The 24,684-nt window shown below is 38.7% G+C and overlaps 1 protein-coding gene across 1 annotated transcript in view; it reads right to left on the reverse strand.

Moving 5' to 3' along the window:
- The window catches only part of CUBN (cubilin), a 265,197-nt gene that overhangs the window by 204,627 nt on the left and 35,886 nt on the right, over nucleotides 1–24,684 (reverse strand). Inside the window, exons 16-22 of the mRNA XM_052651051.1 lie at nucleotides 22,185–22,347; nucleotides 20,957–21,144; nucleotides 10,602–10,746; nucleotides 10,204–10,382; nucleotides 6,895–7,060; nucleotides 6,309–6,525; nucleotides 1,743–1,873 (exon numbers count right to left, since the gene is read on the reverse strand). Coding sequence (XP_052507011.1) covers nucleotides 1,743–1,873; nucleotides 6,309–6,525; nucleotides 6,895–7,060; nucleotides 10,204–10,382; nucleotides 10,602–10,746; nucleotides 20,957–21,144; nucleotides 22,185–22,347 — 1,189 coding nt within the window. The remainder of the gene's footprint in view (nucleotides 1–1,742; nucleotides 1,874–6,308; nucleotides 6,526–6,894; nucleotides 7,061–10,203; nucleotides 10,383–10,601; nucleotides 10,747–20,956; nucleotides 21,145–22,184; nucleotides 22,348–24,684) is intronic.

A 24,684-nucleotide genomic window follows, 5' to 3' on the forward strand; every position in this document is an offset into this window, starting at 1 on the left:
ATGCAGCAAATTAAACTTGTGTTCACAGTTGATTAAAGGCAGAAGACATCCCAAAGATCATCAAATCCAATTCCTTAATTTTACAGATGAGAAGACTATGGCCCAGAGAGTTCAAGTGACTTGCTCCAAATCCGAATCTAATATTCAGCTGTGGTTTGGGCCAAATATATGAGGCAGATAAAACCACAGGAGTATGGAAAATTGTGTGCATACTAGGATTTCTTGAAAAGCCAGTTTTGGTCAGGGGATGTTAAAAATCTGAACGAAGTCCAGTAAATATGTCAATCAAATAATGTAACCTACCGGAATTGCCAGGGATTCAATTTCTCAGGTGCTGGAGCTATATAATAAACTGCCTTGAGAGTGGGACCCACAGGAGAGAAAGGTGTATAGCTTTCTCACAGTTGGGATCCTGGAGAAATCTAAAGCCATGCTTCTAAAACAGAACTTGAACTACTAGAAGGCAGCCTGAAACGAAGAATTATGGTCAGATGCTCTGAGAAGAAACAAGTAAGACACTGAGAGGGACTCCAAGTAGATTAATTTACCTTTTTTTTTTTTTTAAGGGACTGGGAGCTTTAAAAGATGAGAGCCTGGGGTTTCTGGATGCAAGAGTGTCAGCGGGAGCGCATATGGCACACTGAAATGCTCTCAGTACTTTCTTAAGCAACGAAGAATTGCATGCTTCTGGGACAATTCAAAGGTGTGAAATGCTTGGGAAACTTAGTCACATACCCCCATATGTCATAACTGCACAGTATTTTGTTCCATGAGCTATCTTTCTAAATACTATGCAAAAGGAAAACCCAGACTCCGTAAAAATGTATATATCCCAGTGGCAACATGAACCTAAGAAAGCACATTTATTGTTGCTGTTTGGTCGCTAAGGCTTGTCCAACTCTATGACCCCATGGACTATAGCCCGCCAGGCTCCTCTGTCCATGGGATTCTCGAGGCAAGCGCAAAAGTGGGCTGCCATTTGCTCCTCCAGGGGATCTTCCTGACCCAGGGATCGAACCCACATCTCCTTCATTAGCAGGCAGACTCTTTACTGCTGAGCCACCAGGGAAGCCCTAAAACCATAGCTTCCGGGGCCAGCTAGGAACATCCCTGGTTTACCTATGACCTCAAAGACCCTGCTGGCAAATGGTACTTGTTTCCTACATTGCATTGACAAAGAGCAAAGTAATGATGAGAATTAAGTAATAGAAAAATATAAAAAAAGGAATAAATGCTGAAAAGTTTCAATTTCATTAGGTCAAATTTAGAAATGTATATTCTAACAAGAAAACTTTCATTTTCTGCCATAGAATTCCATGCAGTGTAGTGGTTTCTTACTCTGTTTTTGTCCTTTTTCTAATTTCTTAAATTTTTGGTCTCTTTCGTAACATTTAATTTTGATAGAAATTTAAATTCAACAGAAAAGTTGTCAGGAATAGTTCCCAAATTCCTTTCACTTAGATTTATATACATACGTATATTTTGCTCCCATTGCTTCATTATTTCTAAAAACATAAACATTTTCTTACACAACCATAGTACAATTACCACAATTAGAAGATTTAACATTGACAAAATACTCTTATCATTACTCTATATTTAATATGAAAGGCACTTAAGTCACTATGCTTTATTATAAAAGCATCTTTCTTTATATAGCACAAATTTTGGCATAAAATATTTTCATGGTACTATTTTGTAAGAAAGTAAGTGAAACCAAGCATGCAATGCTATTTTCTTACCTGCTGATGCGTCAGTTGTTTCATAGTTTATTAGAAAGCCTTCATAAGCAAGGTCAGAGTCAGCCACAAATGTAAGCATTAATGAGTTGTCATTACTGGTAAGAGAGGGCGGAATGGATTTTCCACAATATCTATTTGGAACCAAGAAAGAAAACAGATTTAAAAACTTTCAGGATGCTCAAAATGACATACCCCAAATTCAGTTCAGTTCAGTCGCTCAGTCATGGCCGACTCTTTGCGACCCCAAGAATCGCAGCACGCCAGGCCTCCCTGTCCATCACCAACTCCCGAAGTTCACTCAGATTCATGTTCATCGAGTCAGTGATGCCATCCAGCCATCTCATCCTCTGTCATTCCCTTCTTCTCCTGCTCCCAATCCCTCCCAGCATCAGAGTCTTTTCCAATGAGTCAACACTTCGCATGAGGTGGCCAAAGTACTGCAGTTTCAGCTTTAGCATCATTCCTTCCAAAGAAATCCCAGGGCTGATCTCCTTCAGAATGGACTGGTTGGATCTCCTTGCAGTCCAAGGGACTCTCAAGAGTCTTCTCCAACACCACAGTTCAAAAGCATCAATTCTTTGGCACTCAGCCTTCTTCACAGTCCAACTCTCACATCCATACATGACCACAGGAAAAACCATAGCCTTGACTAGACGGACCTTAGTCGGCAGAGTAATGTCTCTGCTTTTGAATATGCTATCTAGGTTTCTCATAACTTTTCTTCCAAGGAGTAAGTGTCTTTTAATTTCACGGCTGCAGTCACCATCTGCAGTGATTTTGGGGCCCAAAAAAATAAAGTCTGACACTGTTTCCACTGTTACCCCATCTATTTCCCATGAAGTGATGGGACCGGATGCCATGATCTTTGTTTTCTGAATGTTGAGCTTTAAGCCACCTTTTTCACTCTCCTCTTTCACTTTCATCCAGAGGCTTTTTAGCTTCTCTTCACTTTCTGCCATAAGGGTGGTGTCATCTGCATATCTGAGGTTATTGATATTTCTCCCGGCAATCTTGATTCCAGCTTGTGTTTCTTCCAGTCCAGTGTTTGTCATGATGTACTCTGCATAGAAGTTAAATAAGGAGGGTGACAATATACAGCCTTGATGTACTCCTTTTCCTATTTGGAACCAGTCTGTTGTTCCATGTCCAGTTCTAACTGTTGCTTCCTGACCTGCATACAGGTTTCTCAAGAGGCAGGTCAGGTGGTCTGGTATTCCCATCTCTTTCAGAATTTTCCACAGTTTATTGTGATCCACACAGTCAAAGGCTTTGGCATAGTCAATAAAGCAGAAATAGATGTTTTTCTGGAACTCTCTTGCTTTTCCCATGATCCAGTGGATGTTGGCAATTTGATCTCTGGTTCCTCTGCCTTTTCTAAAACCAGCTTGAACATCAGAAGTTCACGGTTCACGTATTGCTGAAGCCTAGCTTGGATAATTTTAAGCATTACTTTACTAGCACGTGAGATGAGTGCAATTGTGCGGTAGTTTGAGCATTCTTTGGCATTGTGTTTCTTTGGGATTGGAATGAAAACTGAGCTTTTCCAGTCCTGTGGCCACTGCTGAGTTTTCCAAATTTGCTGGCATATTGAGTGCAGCACTTTCACAGCATCATGTTTCAGGATTTGAAACAGTTCAACTGGAATTCCATCACCTCCTCTAGCTTTGTTTGTAGTGATGCTTTCTAAGGCCCACTTGACTTCACATTCCAGGATTTCTGGCTCTAGATGAGTGATCACACCATTGTGATTATCTGGGTTGTGAAGATCTTTTTTTTACAGTTCTTCTGTGTATTCTTGCCATCTCTTCTTAATATCTTCTGCTTCTGTTAGGTCCATACCATTTCTGTCCTTTATCGAGCTCATCTTTGCATGAAATGTTCTCTTGCTATCTCTAATATTCTTAAAGAGATCTCTAGTCTTTCCCATTCTGTTGTTTTCCTCTATTTCTTTGCATTGATTGCTAAAGAAGGCTTTCTTATCTCTTCTTGCTATTCTTTGGAACTCTGCATTCAGAGTTCCAAATTAGGACATGTTAAAAAAACACAATAATAATATCCCATATTAACCTTAAAAAACAAATTTATTTCAAGCACAAAGCATACACAAAGTTGCTAAAGATCATCCAAACTCACAGTTACTTCCTTTAGATGGTTTTATGACATGTCATACAACATAATTTTAATGAAATTAGAAATTCTGAGCTACAGTAGGTCACCATATCGCACATTAATGAACTTATTAATAAAAATATAGTAAACGTACTTATACAACAAAGGAATATCATGTATTATAAACTCATAGCACAGACTCTAGAGTCAGCTCTATCCCTTAGAGGCTTTATGATTTTGGACAGATGTCTCAGTTTTCCCATCTATAAAATGGGGATGGTGATATGACCTACTTCAAAGAGTGGTCCTGAGAATTTTATGAGTTAATAGACCATATATAAGGAACTTAGAACAGTGTCTAGAATAGTTAGCCTTATGCAGGTGAACTCTACTCTCTTTACAACACTGGTCCATGCAGAGGTAAGAGTTTGATTGCTAATCCATGTCAAATTTTTGCTGAAGAAAGCAATTTTTACTCAGAAAAACTATTCTGTAAGACATCATGTTGTGAGCTCTTATCTAGAAATACTTGTGAGAGAAGTGACGAGAAAATCAAAATCTCAATTCAAAGAACACTTGGTAAAAGCAAAGGAATGATGGGGGTGGAAATAGAAACCAAAATAAGACAGAGTATTAAACATGGGAAATGGATGAGTTAATTTCTGAGGCAGAAAAAGGGGAAAAAATGGTGTATAATACCATTTCAGTGTAAAAATGATTTAATATCTTAAAGCAAAGGTAGATGAATTAGTATTCTATAAAATGTCTCTCTTCTGAACAACAACAATATTTATATCATTCAGCAAAAAATAGGTAATTTTCAGTGATCAGGAATCAAGTACCAACCATAAAAAGGAAGAAATTTTAAAAGTTTAAAGATTAAGAAAAGGAAGAGCAAAAAAATGAAGAGGGAGAATAAAGTTAGGGGCAAAAATAAGTTTAAGGAAACAATGGATAAGGAAAAAAATGTTTAAATGTTTAAAAAATGGATGAGGAAAAAGAAAATGAAATACAAAAAAAGGGGGAAAAGGGAATCAAGAGATATCTATGTCCAACAAAGACGTAATAACAGGGGCTAGATTTACATAATCTTTTTTTCCGAAACAACTGAAAACCTGGACAAAATAGATAAAAACAACGGTTCTCAAGACACTAGATATCAAGCAGTGAAAGACAATAACTCTTCAGAGACAGGAGACAAGTGAATAACAATGATCAAACTGTTTCTGAGTAACTTAACTGCATCCAAAAACAAAACCCAAGAAGAGTAATACAATAGCGTCTGGTACACAAACACAAAACTGAAAATGTCATCCTATCAAACGTTGTTGTTCAGTCGCTAAGTCGTGTCTGACTGTTTGTGACCCCATGGACTGCAGCACACCAGGCTGCTCATATTCATGTGCATTGAGTCAGTGATGCCATTCAACCATCTCATCCTCTGTTGCCCCCTTCTCCTCCTGCCCTCAATCTTTCCCAGCATCAAAATCTTTTCCAACGAATTGGTAATATCAAGTATTACCAGCTATGAAAAGAAGGAGGAAAGTATAGCCCATAATGAGAAGAAAAATTCATCAACCATAATATACCAAGAAGGACTGAATCAGCAAAGACATCAAAATATTTATAACTGTATCCCACCAATTTAAGATGCTAGAAGGAAAAAATTAATATGTAAAGTAGGGATGTGGAATAAAAGATGGCCTCACATGAATTTCCAGAAGTGAAAATTACAATGTCTATGATGGAAAAATGTACTTGGTAGGATTGAGAGCAGAATAGACACTATAGGAGAAAAGATTGGTGCACTTGAATACAGAGCGATACATACTTTCCAAAATGAAATGCACAAAGACAAACTCAAATAAACAGAGTATCCGTGAGTTGTGGGACAATATCAAGTGGCCTAAGATAGGTGCAATTAGAGTTCCAAGGGCAAAAGAGACTAAAAAAGCATTTCAAGAACTAACAGTTTCAGATTTCATTTAACTATTAACCCTCAGACTAAAGGAACTCAACAAAATATGCTGACTGAGAAAAGTCAGATGAAAAACGAGTACATACAGAATGATTCTGCTTTTATACAATTTCAGATATGCAAACTAACTTACAGTGATAGAAAGCAGTGCAATGATTTCCTGGGGTTGGGGAAGAGGGGCAGAAATGAACACTTATAGAAGGTTTGAAGGCAGGAAGAAGATGTGAGGGTGATGGATATGAGCATTGTTTTGATTTTGGTGATGCCTTCATGGGTATACCCTCATGTCAAAAGGTAATTACTAATGCCCAAGGCTACATAGTAGTGAATAATGATATAGAAAATGTTACTGAGAAGTATGTTGATCTCACTTATTTTTTATAACACAACATGGTAGATTTTAACATATTTTACAGAAGCAGGAACACAAGAAAGCAGGAAACTTTCATGTTAAAAAGCAAAAAAGAAAATATTCTCACCTCCCAAGAGATGTCTGAGAACCAGTGTCATAAACTTCTAGATAGTCCTTTGTGCAATTGTAATGAAACTCCAGATGAAATTCTCTGAATCTCAGATGAATCAGGTGACCAGGCTGGACTATGATGTGCCAGGTACAACTGATGCCATGGGGGTAGATATTTGGATGGCCAGGACTTTGAATGCTTCCAGTTGACTCTGTAAGAACTTTTCCACATGCTGTTGAAACAAAAATAATAATAATTATCCAAATTATTTTTAATTCTGATTAAAATTAGAATCAACAAGCTACCTGGAATTCCAAATAAAATAATCTGATCATAACCTCTTAAAAGGTCAAAAAGGAAATGTTTCCTTTTGTGCCACCTAGGATAACCTAAATTTTTCTCTTATTAATAGGCATCAGTAAACCACTGAGAGGTGCTGATTAGGAAATATATATTTCCTTTGCCTTTAAGTGTACTTTAAAATTTTCACAGCATAGGTGACTACACACCTACAGTATAGATTAATTTTCTATAATAATATATTTCCATTGTTCACTTATTCTGATACAAGTCCCAAGGGCAAAGTAGAAGAATCACTTACCCAAAGCTTCACTGCTAAATTCAGCCACAAAACCATGGTTTTCAGTAGAAGAACTTTTCACGAATATGACATGAAGAGAATTGTACACGGATGTTATAAACGAAGGGATGTCTGTGCCACAATGCTTTTCATTTTCAAGAGAACCCAAAATGGAACTGCTACCAATCTAAGTAAAAAAGATATGTTCAAATTTATTCTCCTAGATATTTATTTTGGAAAACTACTTCAAGAATAATTTTTTAATAAAGTCTGTTAATATAGTAAAAATCAATTTGAGAATATTTTAGTTGCCCTAAAAGGAGATCCAACCAGTCCATTCTGAAGGAGATCAATCCTGGGATTTCTTTGGAAGGAATGATGCTCAAGTTGAAGCTCCAGTACTTTGGACACCTCATGCGAAGAGTTAACCCATTGGAAAAGACTCTGATGCTGGGAGGAATTGGGGGCAGGAGGAGAAGGGGACAACCCAGGATGAGATGGCTGGATGGGATCATTGACTTGATGGACGTGAGTCTGAGTGAACTCCGGGAGATGGTGATGGACAGGGAGGCCTGGCGTGCTGCGATTCATGGGGTCGCAAAGAGTCGGACACGACTGAACTGAACTGAACTGAAAAGAAACTCCATCCCCATCAACAGCCACTCCCCATTCCCCTCAAGCCCCAGCCCCACAAAGCCACTATTCTGTTTTCTATTTCTATGGATTTCCTCTTCTGGACATTTCAAATAAATGGCATCGTACAATATGCAGTCTTTTGTAACTAGTTCCTTTCACTTCGCATAGTGTTTTCAAAGTTCATCCATGTCGTAGTGTGTATCATTACTGCATTTCTTTTAATACCATAAAATATTCCATTGCATGGATAGATCGCATTTTATTAATCCACATATCAATTGATGGACATTTAGGTTGTTTCTACTTTCTGGCTACTATGAATAATGACTGTAGTCATTTAGGTACAACTTTTGTGTAAATGTATATTTCATTTTCCTTCAAGGTATACCTAGAAGTGGAATTGCTGGATCAAATGATAACTCTATGTTTAACTTTTTGCTGCTGCTGCTAAGTTGCTTCAGTCGTGTCCAACTCTGTGCGACCCCATAGACGGCAGCCCACTAGGCTCCCCCGTCCCTGGGTTTCTCTAGGCAAGAATACTGGAGTGGGTTGCCATTTCCTTCTCCAATGCATGAAAGTGAAAAGTGAAAGTGAAGTTGTTCAGTAGTGCCCAACTCTTAGCGACCCCATGGACTGCAGTCTACCAGGCTCCTCCATCCATGGGATTTTCCAAGCAAGAGTACTAGAGTGGGTTGCCATTGCCGTCTCCTTAACTTTTTGAGCAATTGTTTTCCACGACAGCCATACCATTTAAATGTTCACCATTGGTGGGAAATGCGTAAAAGGGTTCCAATTTGAACACTTGTTATTATCTGACTTCTTGATTATAGTCATCCTAGTGGTTATGAAGCAGCATCTCATTGTGGTTTGATTTGCATTTCCCTGATGATTAGTGATGTTGAGTATCTTTTGTATATCTTCTTTATATAAATATATAAATTCATATTCTTTGCCCATTTAAAAATTATTTATTTTTAATTTCAATGAAGTTCAAATTTTTCAGTTTTTCTTTTGTTGTATTTTTTGTGTCAGATGTAAGAAGGCTTTGCCTAACCCCAAATCATAAACACTGACTCCTGTTTTCTTCAAGAATTTCATGATTTTAGCTCCCAAATTTAGGTTGGTGATCCATTTTGAGTTAATTTTTTTGTATGGTGTAAGGAAACGGTCCAGTTTCCTAATTTCATTTGTGCATATTCAACACTACTTGAAAAAACCATTTCTTCCCATTGAAAGTCTTGGTGCTCTTTTCAAAAATCAATTGATCATAAAGATATAGCAATTTATTTCTGGATTTTCTGTTCTGTTCCATTGTTCCATATTTTTATTCTTACTTGAATAATACATGTAATATCCTTACTTGATTATTATAGCACTGTTCAAAGTTTTAAAGTCATAATTATGACTCCTCCAATGTTGCTCTTTTTCAAGAATGCTTCTGCTTATTCTGGTTCCCTTGCATTTCTATAAGATTTTACAATCAACTTATGAGTTTCTGTGAAAATTCCCACTGGGATTTCAGTAGAGACTGAATTGAATCTTTAGATAAATTTAAGTAGTATTGTCATTTTAACAACATTAGTTCTTATAATCCATTAATTTGAGATGTCTTTCTATTTATAGAGGTCTTTAATTTCCTTCCTTTGTCATTTTCAAGAGTATAGATTTTAGATGTCTCTTTAAAGCTATATTCCTCAATGTTTCTTCTTCTTTATGCTATTGGCTGGGAGGGACTGGGGGCAGGAGAAGAAGGGGACGACCGAGGATGAGATGGCTGGATGGCATCACTGACTCTATGAACGCGAGTCTGAGTGAACTCCGGGAGTTGGTGATGGACAGGGAGGCCTGGCGTGCTGCGATTCATGGGGTCGCAAAGAGTCGGACACGACTGAGCGACTGAACTGAACTGAATGCTATTGGAAATGAAACTGTTTCCTTGATTTAATTTTCAAACTGTTCATTGCTAGTGTATAAAAAAGATAGGACTATCATATTTTGATCTTGTATCCCACAACCTGCTGAATTTATTAGTTTTGATATTTTATGAGTATGTGTGTGCATTCCTTAAGATTTTCTATAGACAACACTATCTGTGAATTGAAATAATCATGTTTCTTCCTTTCCATTCTAGATGCATTTTATCTCCTTTCCTTGCTTACTGTCCCAACTAGAATTTCCAGTATAATATTGAAAACACATGGTAAGAATAAACATCTTTGCCTTTTTACTGACGACACAGAGGCAAAGTATTTAGTGTTTTATTATTAAAATTGATGTTAGCTTTATACACTGCTGGATTCATTTAGCTAGAATTTTGTTAAGAATTTTGCATCTATATATTCATAGATGTCCTTTATCAGATTAAGGAAGTTACATTCTGTTCTTGGTTTGTTGAGTATTGTTTCATGAAAAGATACTGAACTTTGTCAAATGCTTTTTATTTGCATCTATTGAGGTAATTAAGTGGGGATTTTCCCCCTTTATCTTATACTGATTATTTTTGGATATATAGCAGCCTTGCATTTCTGGGCTATATAATCCTCTTTATATGCTGCTGGATCCAGCTAGAATTTTGTTGAGGATTTTGCATCTATAAACTAGTTTTGTTTCATGTAACTGAGTGAGAATAACATGACATAATATTTTTAATAACATCTCATCAAATGCAGATATTCAAAAGTGTTTTACTCTCACCTCAATATAATCTGTATCACAGTGGGCAGAACCTCCCATGTCAAAGGCAGTGAAGTTGAGAAGAACCACTTGACTTTGGGGTTGGCGGATGGTCCACACGCAGACTCTTTCTCCTGGATACACATTAGGGTAAAACGGCGAGCGAATGATCCCTTTTCCAGTTAATTCTCCTCCACAAGCTGTGAGTATGAAAACAACGGTAGTATTTGTCCAGAGATAAATGACTGTTGCCCTCAATTTTATTGCAGAGTTTCACTCTGCATAAAGATATAACGCAATGTGACCTTATTATTAGAATTTTCCCCTTACCATTCAAGGACATAGAATAACTAAAATAGTTCAAGAAATGAAAATGTTACAATCATGCAAATGAGACATTTAAAATTAAATTTTCTTACCCACTTGATAAACAGCACTGAAACTAGCTCTGACAACAGAAGCATCCATTTTAAGCCTGATCCAGATACTGTTAGTAATGGATTTAATGTGAGAGAGGGTTTCATTGCCACAGACTTTTCCAAGTAAGCTTTGATCATCTCGAACCTAAAGAGAAAAATAAAAATTGATCTGTAATCCTAATCAAGAAATCTAATCAACAAAGAAAAAGAATAAAAAAAGAAAATGAGCACAAATAGAAAAAATTTAAAATGACAAAGGTGATACAAACACACAGATTCTGAAAAACTTGTATAATAATTTTAGGTACAACACTATGTTAATATAGTTGAATGTTTGAAATGTTTATCCCCAGAAAAATCTAAATTACTAAAGTTATCTCAAGAAAGAGAAAAATAAAATCTGAGTGATAATAAGGCATGGATAAAACTGAAAACATTACATATAATTAGTTTCCCCCCAAAATAACCTTCTAGAAGATGCTCTACCTAGTAAATTAAATTAGGCATTAAAGGAAAAGACAATTCCCATACATAATTTGTTCTAAAGAACCCTCAAACATGGAACAATTCCCAAATAATTATTCTCAGAATCATCTCACCAAAGCCCAACACAGATAATACAAAGGAAAACTATGAGGAGATCTCATCTATTAATATAGATACAAAAATCCTAAACACAGTTCAAGAAAAGTGAATTCACTCTTTGTAGGCTTATGTATCAAAACAAACATGAGGATAAGCATGACGCAAGGACTATTAGAAATTATAAATTAAACTTGCCAATAGATCCAATAAGCTAAACTGTTTTATCTCTATAGATGGCAAGAAGTGTCAGCATTTCTATTTATTAGAAGCAAAACTCTTAGAAAGTCAGGAGCAAAAAGAAATGTCCTTCATATAATAAAGACCACCTATTTTAAATCAACAGTCAGTATCTTATAGTGTGGTGGCCATTAATCTGGTCTACGGAGTCGTAAACTGGACTCAATTCCCACCTCTGTTGCTGACAAACCTCCACACTTAATAACTTCGAACAAGTTACTAAATCTAAGCCAGACTCAAGGAGCTGGATCAAATAGATGAAACCAACCTGTGAATTCCTTAGCAAAATGCCTAGTACTAGAAAAAGTGGACTAAAGAATAACTGCTGCTATTCTTGACCTTTCAGAAGTTTCTCACTCAAATCAGGAATTCTTCTATGAATATACATCACTACTTTTGTTCTACAGAATTCTTTTGGAAGAGCTAGCTGTCCAAACATAGCTCCATCTCCACAGCTAACATTATCAAGGTATTGACAAACACCAGCACCTGTGACATAACTGTGAAAGAGTCACCACTCACAGAAGTGCACAACAAGCAAGTGCATTTTTTTCCCCCAAAAAGCATGACTGTCATGTTTGAGAATGTAGAGCGTGCTGATATTGCTTAACACAATGGTTCACCATATGTACCTCAATTAAACTTTCTGGAAATCTGTGAAGGCAATTTTTGGCTTTGTTTTAATTACTAGCATGAAGGTGGTTGGGGTGCTATTGACATTTAGTGGCTGGGGAGTGGAGATATGAAACACCCTGAAATGTGAGAGACAGTCACACACAACAAGGGTTCTCCTGTGTCCTGTGTGTCCTTCATTGCAGTGATAATTATAAATGTAAAATCTACCTCTATTTTATATACCAGATGCAAAATACTTCTGCTCAGTTCTAATATGTACCAGATTTTCCAGGATTACAAGTAGAATGTAAATCAAAAGAAGTTATTTTTTATTCCTGGAAATCTGTCAAAAATTGGTCACCATTTCAGAAAATTCATCTCCAACCCACATGGCCATGTCAGCTTGCATTTTTAGTGTAGCATTCATATGGTTCAGGGAGCAAACAATTTATGACTTCACTCTGTCTTCAAGTGCAGCTTGCCCAGGCTTTTAACACACTGACATAATTTCTTTTACTTTGCTTTATTTCTCCTAAATCTTACTCTTACAGATGTATTTACATAATGTATGTATACAATGTGAACTGATATCATCTATGAATTTCATTTCAGAATAGTATGAGTCACACTGGAAGGTCTTGAAGTGTAGAGAACCACTGACTTAACCAAATACTCTGAACTCCCACAGAAAATTAGGGAATATCTCAGCAGAAATAACTTTTAAACTGAAAATTGAAAGAATATCCAGGTCAAGGGGAATGGACAGTAAAGGGAAGAGCTTACAAGTACGATAGCCAAAGATGGTGGAGATATGGTAACATGTTACTCCCATCCTTAGCTGGTGGGAGTATAAATTTCTGGAAAGTAACTAGACAAATGTATCAAGAGTCTTGGAAATGTTCATAGTTTTGGACCTGGTAACTTCACTTCTAACACTCTGTCATAAGGAAATCATTCAAGATTCAGACAAAGACACACAAGGTTCCACATCAATATGCTCTATAAACATAAGAATCGAAAATATTCCAAATGTCTAATAATAGGAGGGTGATTAAATAAATCATGGTACAGCCATATGATAAAGTCTTACACAGATGTTGGAAATTGCATGCCTTTCCACTGACTCATCCCAAACCAGTTCCTTTCTGTGAGCTGTAACGTAAATTTCACATACTGCCATTAATTTATGTTATATAGGTCTCCAACCAAACAGCAGATTTCTTAGGGAAGAGAAAATTCCTGTACCACCTTCGTCTTCTAACACGAAACTCTGCTAATAGGTATCTGATGGACGCTTGCTGGTTCATTAATTTTAAGGCGTGGTATGATGGTTCAGTTTTTGTTAGAGACATACTACAGTGCCTAGAAACCAGAAAGCATGAACACAGAGTAAGAGAGCTTCCTGTTCTGGAATCCTCCAGGGTGCCATTCGCTTCTGCTAAGACTGCAGCGAATGTCTCTCTCTTCTCTTTTGCCCATTAGAAGATGACAAGGCGGAAGAAAAACAGCCAAATAGCAGCAGAGCTAGCTAAAGTGGGCCATTCCCCTGGGCCTCACTAATGAAATTCAAGGACTTCAGCAAGGAGAAAGGCAGTTACAGCCCAAATGTTTTCAGAGGAACTTATAGGGCTCAAGGGCTTTAAACCTAGAAGGTACAATTGATTTTGGCTATGTTTCTCTCTCTCTCTGTGGAAATGAAACCTTATTAATTCTGAAAGTCTGTATTCTCCTTGGATCCTAGGCATGGCGATAATATAACCACAACCCTGAATGCTCTAGAGTGATACTAAATGCACATCCTGCATTCAGTATCAGAGGACTTGTGAATTTGCACATCACAAAAATCTCTTTCTTTTGTGCTTGTGCAAGGGGACAGAATGCATTATTTTTCTAATTACTCACATCCCTCCAGAAAGTTTGGAGCTTTCTTTCTTTTTCTTTCTCTTCCTTCCTTCCTTTTTTATTATTGACTGTGCTGGGTCTTTGTTGATGCATCTGGGCTTTCTCTAGTTGTTGCAAGCAGGGGCTACTCTCTAGTTGCAGTGGACAGGCTTCTCACGGAAGTGGCTTTTCTTGTTGTGGAGCACAGGCTCTAGGACACGTGGGCTCACTAGTTGTGGTTCCCAGGCTCTAGAGCACAGGCTCCGGAGAAGGTGATGGCACCCCACTCCAGTCCTCTTGCCTGGAAAATCCCATGGACAGAGGAGCCTGGTAGGCTGCAGTCCATGGGGTCGCAAAGAGTCGGACACGACTGAGCAACTTCACTTTCACTTTTCACTTTCATGCACTGGAGAAGGAAATGGCAACCTACTCCAGTATTCTTGCCTGGAGAATCCCAGGGACAGGGGAGCCTGGTGGGCTGTCGTCTGTGGGGTTGCACAGAGTCGGACATGACTGAAGTGACTTAGCAGCAGCAGAGCACAGGCTCAACAGCTGTGGCTCATTGGCTTACTGCTCTGTGGCATGTGGGATATTTCTGAATCAGGGATCTAACCCACATCTCCTTCATTGGCAGGAGAATTCTTTACCACTGAGTCACCAGGAAAGCCCCTGGAGTTTCCTTGATGGTCTTGATTTCCATAGCTCCTCTTCTCACTCACTGCTCTCCATCTCACTAGTCCCGTGGGGTCTGTGATCTCCACATAAGCACACAACTCCTCTACACACAGGAAGGATTTATGCCATACAATCCCTTGAAACTCCAAACCTAGGTGGTTCTACCATCTCAGTCTATTCCCTGGCTCCCATCATGCCAATGGGTAGAACTATTTTCACCTAACAATAGCATATTTTATCACTTCATTAAAAAGCATCAGGATGACAAAGCAATTTTGGAAAAACTGTGCGGACAACAAAAGTGCTAAGAAACCAGCCAAATGTTTCTAGTCTCTGCCAAAACTCCAAATCCAATATGCTAAGAATGCAAGTTACTGGACATCGCCTGATGTCCTCTTTCTTTCTGCCATCTCTGGAAAGACACTTCTTTGAACTAAAATTGATTTCAACCTGTGCTTCACTAGAAAATGGTGCTACTCTGGTGTAGCTGCTTGCTGCAGCTGCCTTCCAGCTTCATTTGTCAGAGGTCTTACTCTTTCTCTGTCATTTGGGTTTATGTCCTTAAGGACTTTTCTGTGAATCACCACAGTCATGAGGCTCTGACCAACACATCCCTTTGAGCGTACTCAGTGAACTGAGGCAGACGGGAAGTCACGGACCTCCCTCACCCAATTCTGAGGCTGGAGCTGAACAGCTCTGCTGCCTGACAAAGAGCAAAAAGAGGTCCTTTGTGAATCTGAAGTCATCCCAAGACCTGTGGGGAGTGGGGAGATCTGTGCAGGGCCCAGCCAGGAGCAGTGGGAGTGGAGGAGAGGAAGGAGGGAGGGAGGAGGTGATGAGGGGTTCAGAGGGAAGACCGGTCTTCAGTGTTCCAGCTGACTGTGCTTTCCCCCTTCCCCACTAATTTTATTATTTCTTTAAAATCTTAAAGATTTTATCTTATTTTGATATGTAGCACTTTCTTTTTACTTTCTACGTTGTCTTTCATTTCACTTTCTATTTCCTTCCTTAACCCAGTAATTACTCAGGAGAGTGTTTATAGCTTTTCAAGAAGTCAGACATTTAAATCTTTTAGCAGTTATTTCTACTTGCATCTCATTATACAGAGATGTACAATTTCTGCATTGTGATTTGCTGGGATTGGCAAGAGGTCTAAAATATGATTAATCTGTCAATCAGTGAGACTTGTAGAATGGGTACCCATGCCCTAGATTTCAGAAGCCAAATTTAGTGTTACTTACTTCTCCCCGTCTTATTAATCATAGTTTGTTTTTGTTTTTCTTTCTTCTTCTAAGAAGGAACAACTTCCCCAGAAGCCTCCTGTTTCCCCAGAAGGCTCCTTTCCTCCCCCTTCCCTTTCCTGTCTTGGTGGCGAGGGAACAGATGATATGGGATGGGTCAGGAGATCTAGTGAGGTGAACAGTTGCATTCATTTCCTTCCATACCCCATTTCAAGCCCTGCCGGCAGCATCACACAAGCTTCTGAGATTATTATTCAGCCTAGTACTTGCATTCTCTGGGATTAAAATTAAACTTTCATTACTACCTTATGTGTCCTTCACTCAGACTTCTGATGACTTACATCACTTATGGAATATTAATTAGGTGCTGCTTTTTATTCTGGAAAGACAGTTCTGTCACATTTGTTGAACTAGTCTCTGCAATTTAAAAGCTCTCTTAACAAAACAGGCAGACTAACAGTTGATCTATTCTTGCTGTACTTATTCTTTTGTTACGAGCCACATCACATTACCCATGGGTAATATACATTTTTAGAAGTGGAAACTTTAGCTGAGAGAGTGATATAAGTCCAAGAATTAAAATATAAATGTGCGTTTCTTGTTTTAAAAAGAAGAAAGATATGCTATACTGAATGTGGCAATACCACATTTATGATCCTTTGCAGTTAAATTTTATTCTCAAATAAATGTTTATGGAGCTTTCTTACTGAACACAAAGTTTTTCCAAACCACACTACATGGGAAAGAGGCATACTAGAGACTGACATTTTAATCTACGTTTAAAGGACATATTCACATGGCAACAAGAAATCTGGAGTTACAAAATGAGAAGATTTGGGATTCTTAGAAATACATCTCAGTTTAGTTTAGTTCAGTCACTCAGTCGTGTCCAACTCTTTGTGACCCCATGAACTGCAGCCCATCAGGCCTCTCTGTCCATCACCAACTCCTGGAGTTTATTCAAACTTATGTCCATTGAGTCAGTGATGCCATCCAACCATCTCATCCTCTGTTGTCCCCTTCTTCTCCTGCCTTCAATCTTTTCCAGCATCTATTCCCACTCATGGAAAAAGTAAGAGAGTTCCAGAAAAACATCTATTTCTGCTTTATTGACTATGCCAAAGCCTTTGACTGTGTGGATCACAATAAACTGTAGAAAATTCTGAAAGAGATGGGAATACCAGACCACCTGACCTGCCTCTTGAGAAATCTGTATGCAGGTCAGGAAGCAACAGTTAGAGCTAGACATGGAACAACAGACTGGTTCCAAATAGGAAAAGGAGTACGTCAAGGCTGTATATTGTCACCCTGCTTATTTAACTTCTATGCAGAGTACATCATGAGAAATGCTGGACTGGAAGAAGCACAAGCTGGAATCAAGACTGCCGGGAGAAATATCAATAACCTCAGATATGCAGATGACACCACCCTTACGGCAGAAAGTGAAGAGGAGCTAAAAAGCCTCTTGATGAAAGTGAAAGAGGAGAGTGAAAAAGTTGGCTTAAAGCTCAACATTCAGAAAACGAAGATCATGGCATCCGGTCCCATCACTTCATGGGAAATAGATGGGGAAACAGTGGAAACAGTGGCAGACTTTATTTTTCTGGGCTCCAAAATCACTGCAGATGGTGACTGCAGCCATGAAATTAAAAGACGCTTACTCCTTGGAAGAAAAGTTATGACCAACCTAGATAGTATATTCAAAAGCAGAGACATTACTTTGCCGACTAAGGTCCGTCTAGTCAAGGCTATGGTTTTTCCTGTGGTCATGTATGGATGTGAGAGTTGGACTGTGAAGAAGGCTGAGCGCTGAAGAATTGATGCATTTGAACTGCGGTGTTGAAGACTCTTGAGAGTCCCTTGGACTGCAAGGAGATCCAACCAGTCTATTCTGAAGGAGATCAACCCTGGGATTTCTTTGGAAGGAATGATGCTAAAGCTGAAGCTCCAGTACTTTGCACACCTCATGCGAAGAGTTGACTCATTGGAAAAGACTCTGATGCTGGGAGGGATTGGGGGCAGGAGGAAAAGGGGACGACAGAGGATGAGATGGCTTGATGGCATCACGGACTCGATGGACGTGAGTCTGAGTGAACTCCGGGAGTTGGTGATGGACAGGGAGGCCTGGCGTGCTGCGATTCATGGAGTCACAGAGAGTCAGACACAACTGAGCAACTGAATTCAACTGAACTGATTCCCACTCAGAAGACTTCCTATAATCATTCTGCCACACCTATCTAGAATTACTTTTCTGTTCTTCATCCTTTCTAAAATGTTGGGGGTGGGGGTGGTCCTTCTCTCTCTTACAGATAGAGTTAATAAATGGCAAAATCATCCTTCCTCCAAATCAGCAATATATCTTAAATACTACACTTCTTTGTTTATTCCTTTGATTAAACATGTCATTTTGAGGTACACTTTTTAAAACTAAAACCAGCATTTAGGAGAATGATATACTGAGTCATAATAATGTCATTTGAATTTGGTTCCAGTATCACTTTACCCACTGTCTAAAGCATGTGAAAAGTGTTGGATATACTTTTCCTAAAAGGGCTTAGTTCACAAATTTTCCCAGTAGATAGATATGATTAAAGGTCAGAACTTTGATCTAAGTCAATATACATCTGTCTAGACGACTACATGTAGGTACAGCTAAATCCTGTTCCAACAATAACCAGCATTTGACCTTTGTGATCTCAATTTTCTCATTTATAAAATTAAGGATTTTTATTAAATGACTTCTGCGACCCTGCTGGTGCTAAAGTTCTATAAATCAATTGGCTCTATTTCTGTAGGACAGTCAAGGTTATATAGAAAAGTCTATTTAATTATTCAAATCACTGTATATGACCTGTCCTTCTGACAACAAAGTTCTTTTATTTTTTCCATCAACAACACTTGAGGGACATTTGCTCAAGACTCTGTGGTTATTAGTGCACATTAGAATGTTGATACTTCAGTGGCCAACTATAAAAGGGTCTCATCCGATGTCTCTGAACTAATGTGTTCAAGGCAGGAGTCAGAAATCTGACCTGAGAAAGATCTGCATTTGTAATGTTTTTAAGTCTTCAAGCTTCTTTTTTAATTTATTTCCTTGGTTTATCCTTATAAAGTGTAGGAGGAAAAGCAGGGCATCTTACAGAAGTAGGAACTCAAGTATGTAGATAAAGAATTGTCCAAGGCTTCACTAGTGGCTCAGATGGTAAAGAATCTGCCTGCAATGCAGGAGACCTGGATTCAGTCCACCTGGAAAAGGGAATGGCTACCCACTCCAGTATTCTTACCTGGAGAATTCCATGGATAGAGGAGATTGGCAGGCTAAGAGTTGGACACAACTGAGCGACTACCAGTTTCTGTATACAGTCATCACAAGACTGAACTAAAATAAGAACTTAACAGTGTTGGGCGGAGATGGTGGAATAGAAAGACCCAGAGCTCAGTTCTTCCAGTGGGGACACCAAATTTACAACTATTTACAGAGCAGCTATCAATGAGAACAACCTGAAGACTAGCAGAAGAGATTTCCAACTAAATATGTAAATAAGGAACCATAATGAGACAGGCAGGAATGGCAGAGATGCAATAAGTCAAGACCCATAACACCAGGTAGGTGGCCCACAAATGGGAAGATAATCACAGTTGCAGAAAGCTTCCCCCAGGGAGTAAGGGCGTCCAGCACAGTAAGTACTCTCTAAGTGTGAACTATTTTTACTATTCTTCAATTAAAAAAAAAAGATGTTGGAAATTTAGTTTTTATTTATATAACAATGCCTAAAATTGCCTCATAATGAAAAACTCTGATGTACTTTATGTGGGACTTTAGAAAACATAACATGACTGAATATACACATTTACCATCTGAGTTTAAAACTTCTAGATTTAAAATAGATTATTGTGGTTTCATTGTCAATGTACTTGTTCATTATTGAGTTAAGTCTAGATCTTATGCATTTGCTTCCTCTCTCTACATGTGGAGGAAGGAAGATGGTAAGAGGTTACTTGGGTTTTTCCTGGAAAAGTGAATTGGTCTAACTTACATGGGCAAACATAATTGTCAATGCCTCCCTAAGTTTATTGAAAATGATTGTACCCAACAGAAAGTATTTTGTTTCTCTTACTCAACACTCTAATTTGTGGCTTGACCAGTAGTTAAGCAAGTGAAATACCAGATGAGGCAAACAAAAGCTGCCTTTTTGTCTCAGATAGTCTTCTTATTACATCCATTATACACATTTAAATCAGAGTTAAAGTTTTCAGTAGGAGGGCAAGCAGAACTGATGAAGAAAAAAAATCTCTAAACTCTAAAACAAAGATTATTCCATGCTTTCAGTTAACTCTCTGCCACTGACTATCTAGCTCACCCAGGCAAATCCTTTCACTTTTCTGGGGTGAGTTCCCTCCCATATAAAACTGTCCTGTACAATCTCTGAATTCTGTATCCTATTAGTAAATGCTATTAGTTTTACTCATTTTCATTCACCCTGGTTATTAGGGCTCAGTTTAGTAGCTTGTGGGCTTCCCTGGTGGCTCAGACAGTAAAGAATCTGCCTCCAATGCAGGAAACCCAGGTTTGATCCCTGGGTCAGGAAAATCCCTTAGAGAAGGGAATGGCTACCCACTCCAGTATTCTTATCTGGAGAATTCCATGGACAGGGGAGCCTGCTGGGCTATAGTCCATGGGGTCACAAAGTGTCAGACATGACTGAGTGACTAACACTTAATAGCTTGTAATTTAGCACTACTATGAATTTCTAGTCTCAGTTTTCATTTTTGTCCTTTGCTATTCTATTATCCATCTCCTGTTTCACCATCTGTAGATCTATTTTTGGCAAATTCTTTCATATTCTCTAGAACAGGTGTTAGACCTTAGCCTGCAACAAAATCAGCTGGTTGGACTGGGGGGCAGGGGAATCTGTTAAAGCACAGATTGCTGAGCTGATTCCCTAGAGGTTCTGATTCAGGAAGCCTGGGACAGGACACAGGATTATACTACTTAACATCCAGATCATCCAGGTGATCTGGGCGCTATAGACCCAACAACCATTTGAAGACCTCGGCTCTACAGAATATAAAAAAATGTTGACAGACATTATCTAAGGGTCACTCAGTAGCAAAGGTTACCTCAATGTAACTATGAGAACAGCCACTTTGGCCTTCCAGCTCCACGACGGTAAAGTTGACCTGTATTTTCTCTCCCGGGGGCTGCTTTATGGTGTAGATGCATTGTCTGTCCTGCATGAAAGGTCCAGGCAAGTCGGCAAAGAGAAGACCCTCTGGGTCTGTGTAGTTCCCTCCACATTGCAGGTCCGCTAAGGACAGCACAGAAGAGAAGGGAAAGGTCATGCAGACAGACATGAGACACAATTTTTAAAAATTATACACACATACATACCATCATACACCCACTCTATTCACCCTGAACAGACTTACACTTTTCATTACAAGATTTTTCAGCTTGACATGTACTTTTGGGACAGCCTAAAAAAATGGCTATAGAAATGTGTGATCTAACTTTCAATCTGACATTCTCTTAGATAAATTGCTTTTCAAATGCATTTATGCTTTCCTGCATGCCAAAGAGATTTGAGGCAGTTTATAAAACACATGTAACAAAATAAAATATATAACTAGAAAAATGAAACAGATTAAAGGAATAATGAATATAGAATAGCAAGATATGGTTGGTGGCAGGGTGGGGTGGGGGAAGTTGGTATGCACAGAAAACAGGTATGGGCTACAGAAATTATAGAAAGTCAGCAGCAGATTCAGCCTGAAGCCAAAATAAATGAGGAAAGAAGACTAGTGAAAAGATGTTTCTTGTTATCTTCCCTGATATTGAGACTTAAAAGGTGTTTCTCTTGTGAATTCTCATCAGGGCACAATGATGTATGTGAAGAACAAAATCCTCTACAGACCTAAAATAAAAAACAAAATGATGGAGCATTTCACTGTTTTTTTTGTTGGTTTGCTTTAAGGTATCAATGCCAGTTAAAGGTAAAATAGTTATAAATCTGACATATCTCAAGAGAGACTGCATTTCCCTTTTGTTTCTCCCAACAATGCACCCAATAACAGCTAAGGAACTAATGTATGAATTATTTGATTTTAGGGGCCTCACACATATTTACCATAATGCGGATCCCAGAATTTAGGGGCAAGGGAATATTATAGCATTAATAATAGAACACTGGGAAAACAAAGAAATTTGTAGCAATGAGAGAAATATTTATAAACACACATAATCAGTATGAGTAAGCCATCCTCAGCCTCACAGTAAAATACAGAACAGCTATGAGCATAGCACTGTTCTTCAAGTTGATATTAAGCTCCCAGTCATCAAGGTACTTACAAGGTGATGTCAAGTAGGTGATAAGAAACCCTTGGTCATTAATCTGGTTGTCGGAATGGAAATGAATCCTGGCAAAGGGACCCGTAGTCTGGAGTGGGGGTGCAGAGAGAGTGGTGCAGAATTTCCCAAGAACAGGGTCCTGATGCAAAGGACCATCTCGAATCTAAAACAAAAGGAGTCATTACGTTCAAAGTGGTCAGATTTTAACAAGCCTAGCCATTTTGTACATTAACTTTAGAAAACTCATCTTTTTTTTTTTTTTTTGACTTATTTATTTTTTTTTACTTTACAATACTGTATTGGTTTTGCCATACATTGACATGAATCCACCACGGGTGTACATGAGTTCCCAATCCTGAACCCCCCTCCCACCTCCCTCCCCATATCATCTCTCTGGGTCATCCCAGTGCACCAGCCCCAAGCATCCTGTATCCTGTATCAAACCTAGACTGGTGATTCGTTTCTTACATGATAGTATACATGTTTCAATGCCATTCTCCCAAATCATCCCACCCTCTCCCTCTCCCACAGAGTCCAAAAGTCTGTCCAATACATCTGTGTCTCTTGCTGTGTCTTTTAAGTGATGGCTCTGGGAGGTTCTCCTGTCACCTGTGAATCCAGCACACAGTTGGGGTTCAGGGAAGGGTAATCTCCTCCCATCATTCAGATGCCTTACATTCACTCTGAATTTTAACTCTGAGGCTAAATGTATACTCTGAATTTGTCTCATGAAAAATTTTCAATATTTTCTTTCCTAGGTTTCCCCCAACTTGAGGTGTTTGGTTTCTTTTCATTGCTCATTCATTCATTTATGGTTATGCCATGCAGCTTGTGGGATCTTAGTTCCTGGACCAGGGATGAACCCTCTGCAACAAAAGCACCAGGTCCTAACCACTGAGATGCCAGGGGACTCTCCAGATGTTCATTTTGAAATGATAAATTTGTAATGATCAAGAAGAAGAAATGAATATAAGCAAAGAAAACAGAAGAAGAAGGAATGCCAACAATATCCACTGACGCACAGCTTGGTCTAAATACTCAGGAGGATCAGACATGGGAAAGGAAGTAATGTGAGATTAGATGCAACATAAAAACAGTTTTGTGAATTTAAAAAGTGAAACTTTTAATAGTAACTAAGTACTGCACTAATGATGACTGACCTTAGCAAATCTTTTCACTGGCTGGGTCTTAATCTCTTAAATAATCATGCCAGCCATTCTACAATCCTGTTGTAATTGCAAATCCTGTACTGCACAGAACACCAGGGCACCAATGAACCAAATCATATTTTAATATGACCGATCTTGTCCACTCAAATTATTTATTCTACTGGTAGCGAAGTTATAGGGCAGCATTACTTTATTCCAGTAATTTAACTAGTTCCTTGAGAAATGAGAGGCATTTCAATATTATTGGAATGATTGGTCTTTTCCATTACATGCATATCCAGGAATTAACATGTAGGAATGAAAAAACTGTCTCTAATTTGATATTAATAGGATATAATGAAATTAACTTCCAAAAAATTTACTTTAATGTCAACATCTACAGGATTATCTTGCCAAGATTTTCCAGTCATTCCCAAAGGCTTCAAATCCATTCAGTTCAGTTCAGTTGCTCAGTTGTGTCCGACTCTTCGCGACCCCATGAATCGCAGCACACCAGGCCTCCCTGTCCATCACCAACTCCCGGAGTTCACTCAGACTCATGATGATGTCCATCGAGTCCATGATGCCATCCAGCCATCTCATCCTCAGTTGTCCCCTTCTCCTCCTGCCCCCAATCCCTCCCAGCATCAGAGTCTTTTCCAATGAGTCAACTCTTTGCATGAGGTGTGCGAAGTACTGGAGCTTCAGCTTTAGCATCATTCCTTCCAAAGTAATCCCAGGGTTGATCTCCTTCAGAATGGAATGGTTGGATCTCCTTGCAGTCCAAGGGACTCTCAAGAGTCTTCTACAACACCACAGTTCAAAAGCATCAATTCTTTGGCGCTCAGCCTTCTTCACAGTCCAACTCTCACATCCATACATGACCACAGGAAAAACCATAGCCTTGACTAGACGGACCTTAGTCGGCAAAGTAATGTCTCTGCTTTTGAATATACTATCTAGGTTGGTCATAACTTTTCTTCCAAGGAGTAAGCGTCTTTTAATTTCATGGCTGCAGTCACCATCTGCAGTGATTTTGGAGCCCAGAAAAATAAAGTCTGACACTATTTCTACTGTTTCACCATCTATTTCCCATGAAGTGATGGGACTGGATGCCATGATCTTCGTTTTCTGAATGTTGAGCTTTAAGCCAACTTTTTCACTCTCCTCCTTCTCTTTCATCAAGAGGCTTTTTAGCTCCTCTTCACTTTCTGCCATAAGGGTGGTGTCATCTGCATATCTGAGGTGATTGATATTTCTCCTGGCAGTCTTGATTCCAGCTTGTGTTTCTTCCAGTCCAGTGTTTCTCATGATGTACTCTGCATAGAAGTTAAATAAGCAGGGTGACAATA

The sequence above is a fragment of the Budorcas taxicolor genome, chromosome 13 (assembly GCF_023091745.1).
Source record: "Budorcas taxicolor isolate Tak-1 chromosome 13, Takin1.1, whole genome shotgun sequence".
Classification (NCBI taxonomy): Eukaryota; Metazoa; Chordata; class Mammalia; order Artiodactyla; family Bovidae; genus Budorcas; species Budorcas taxicolor.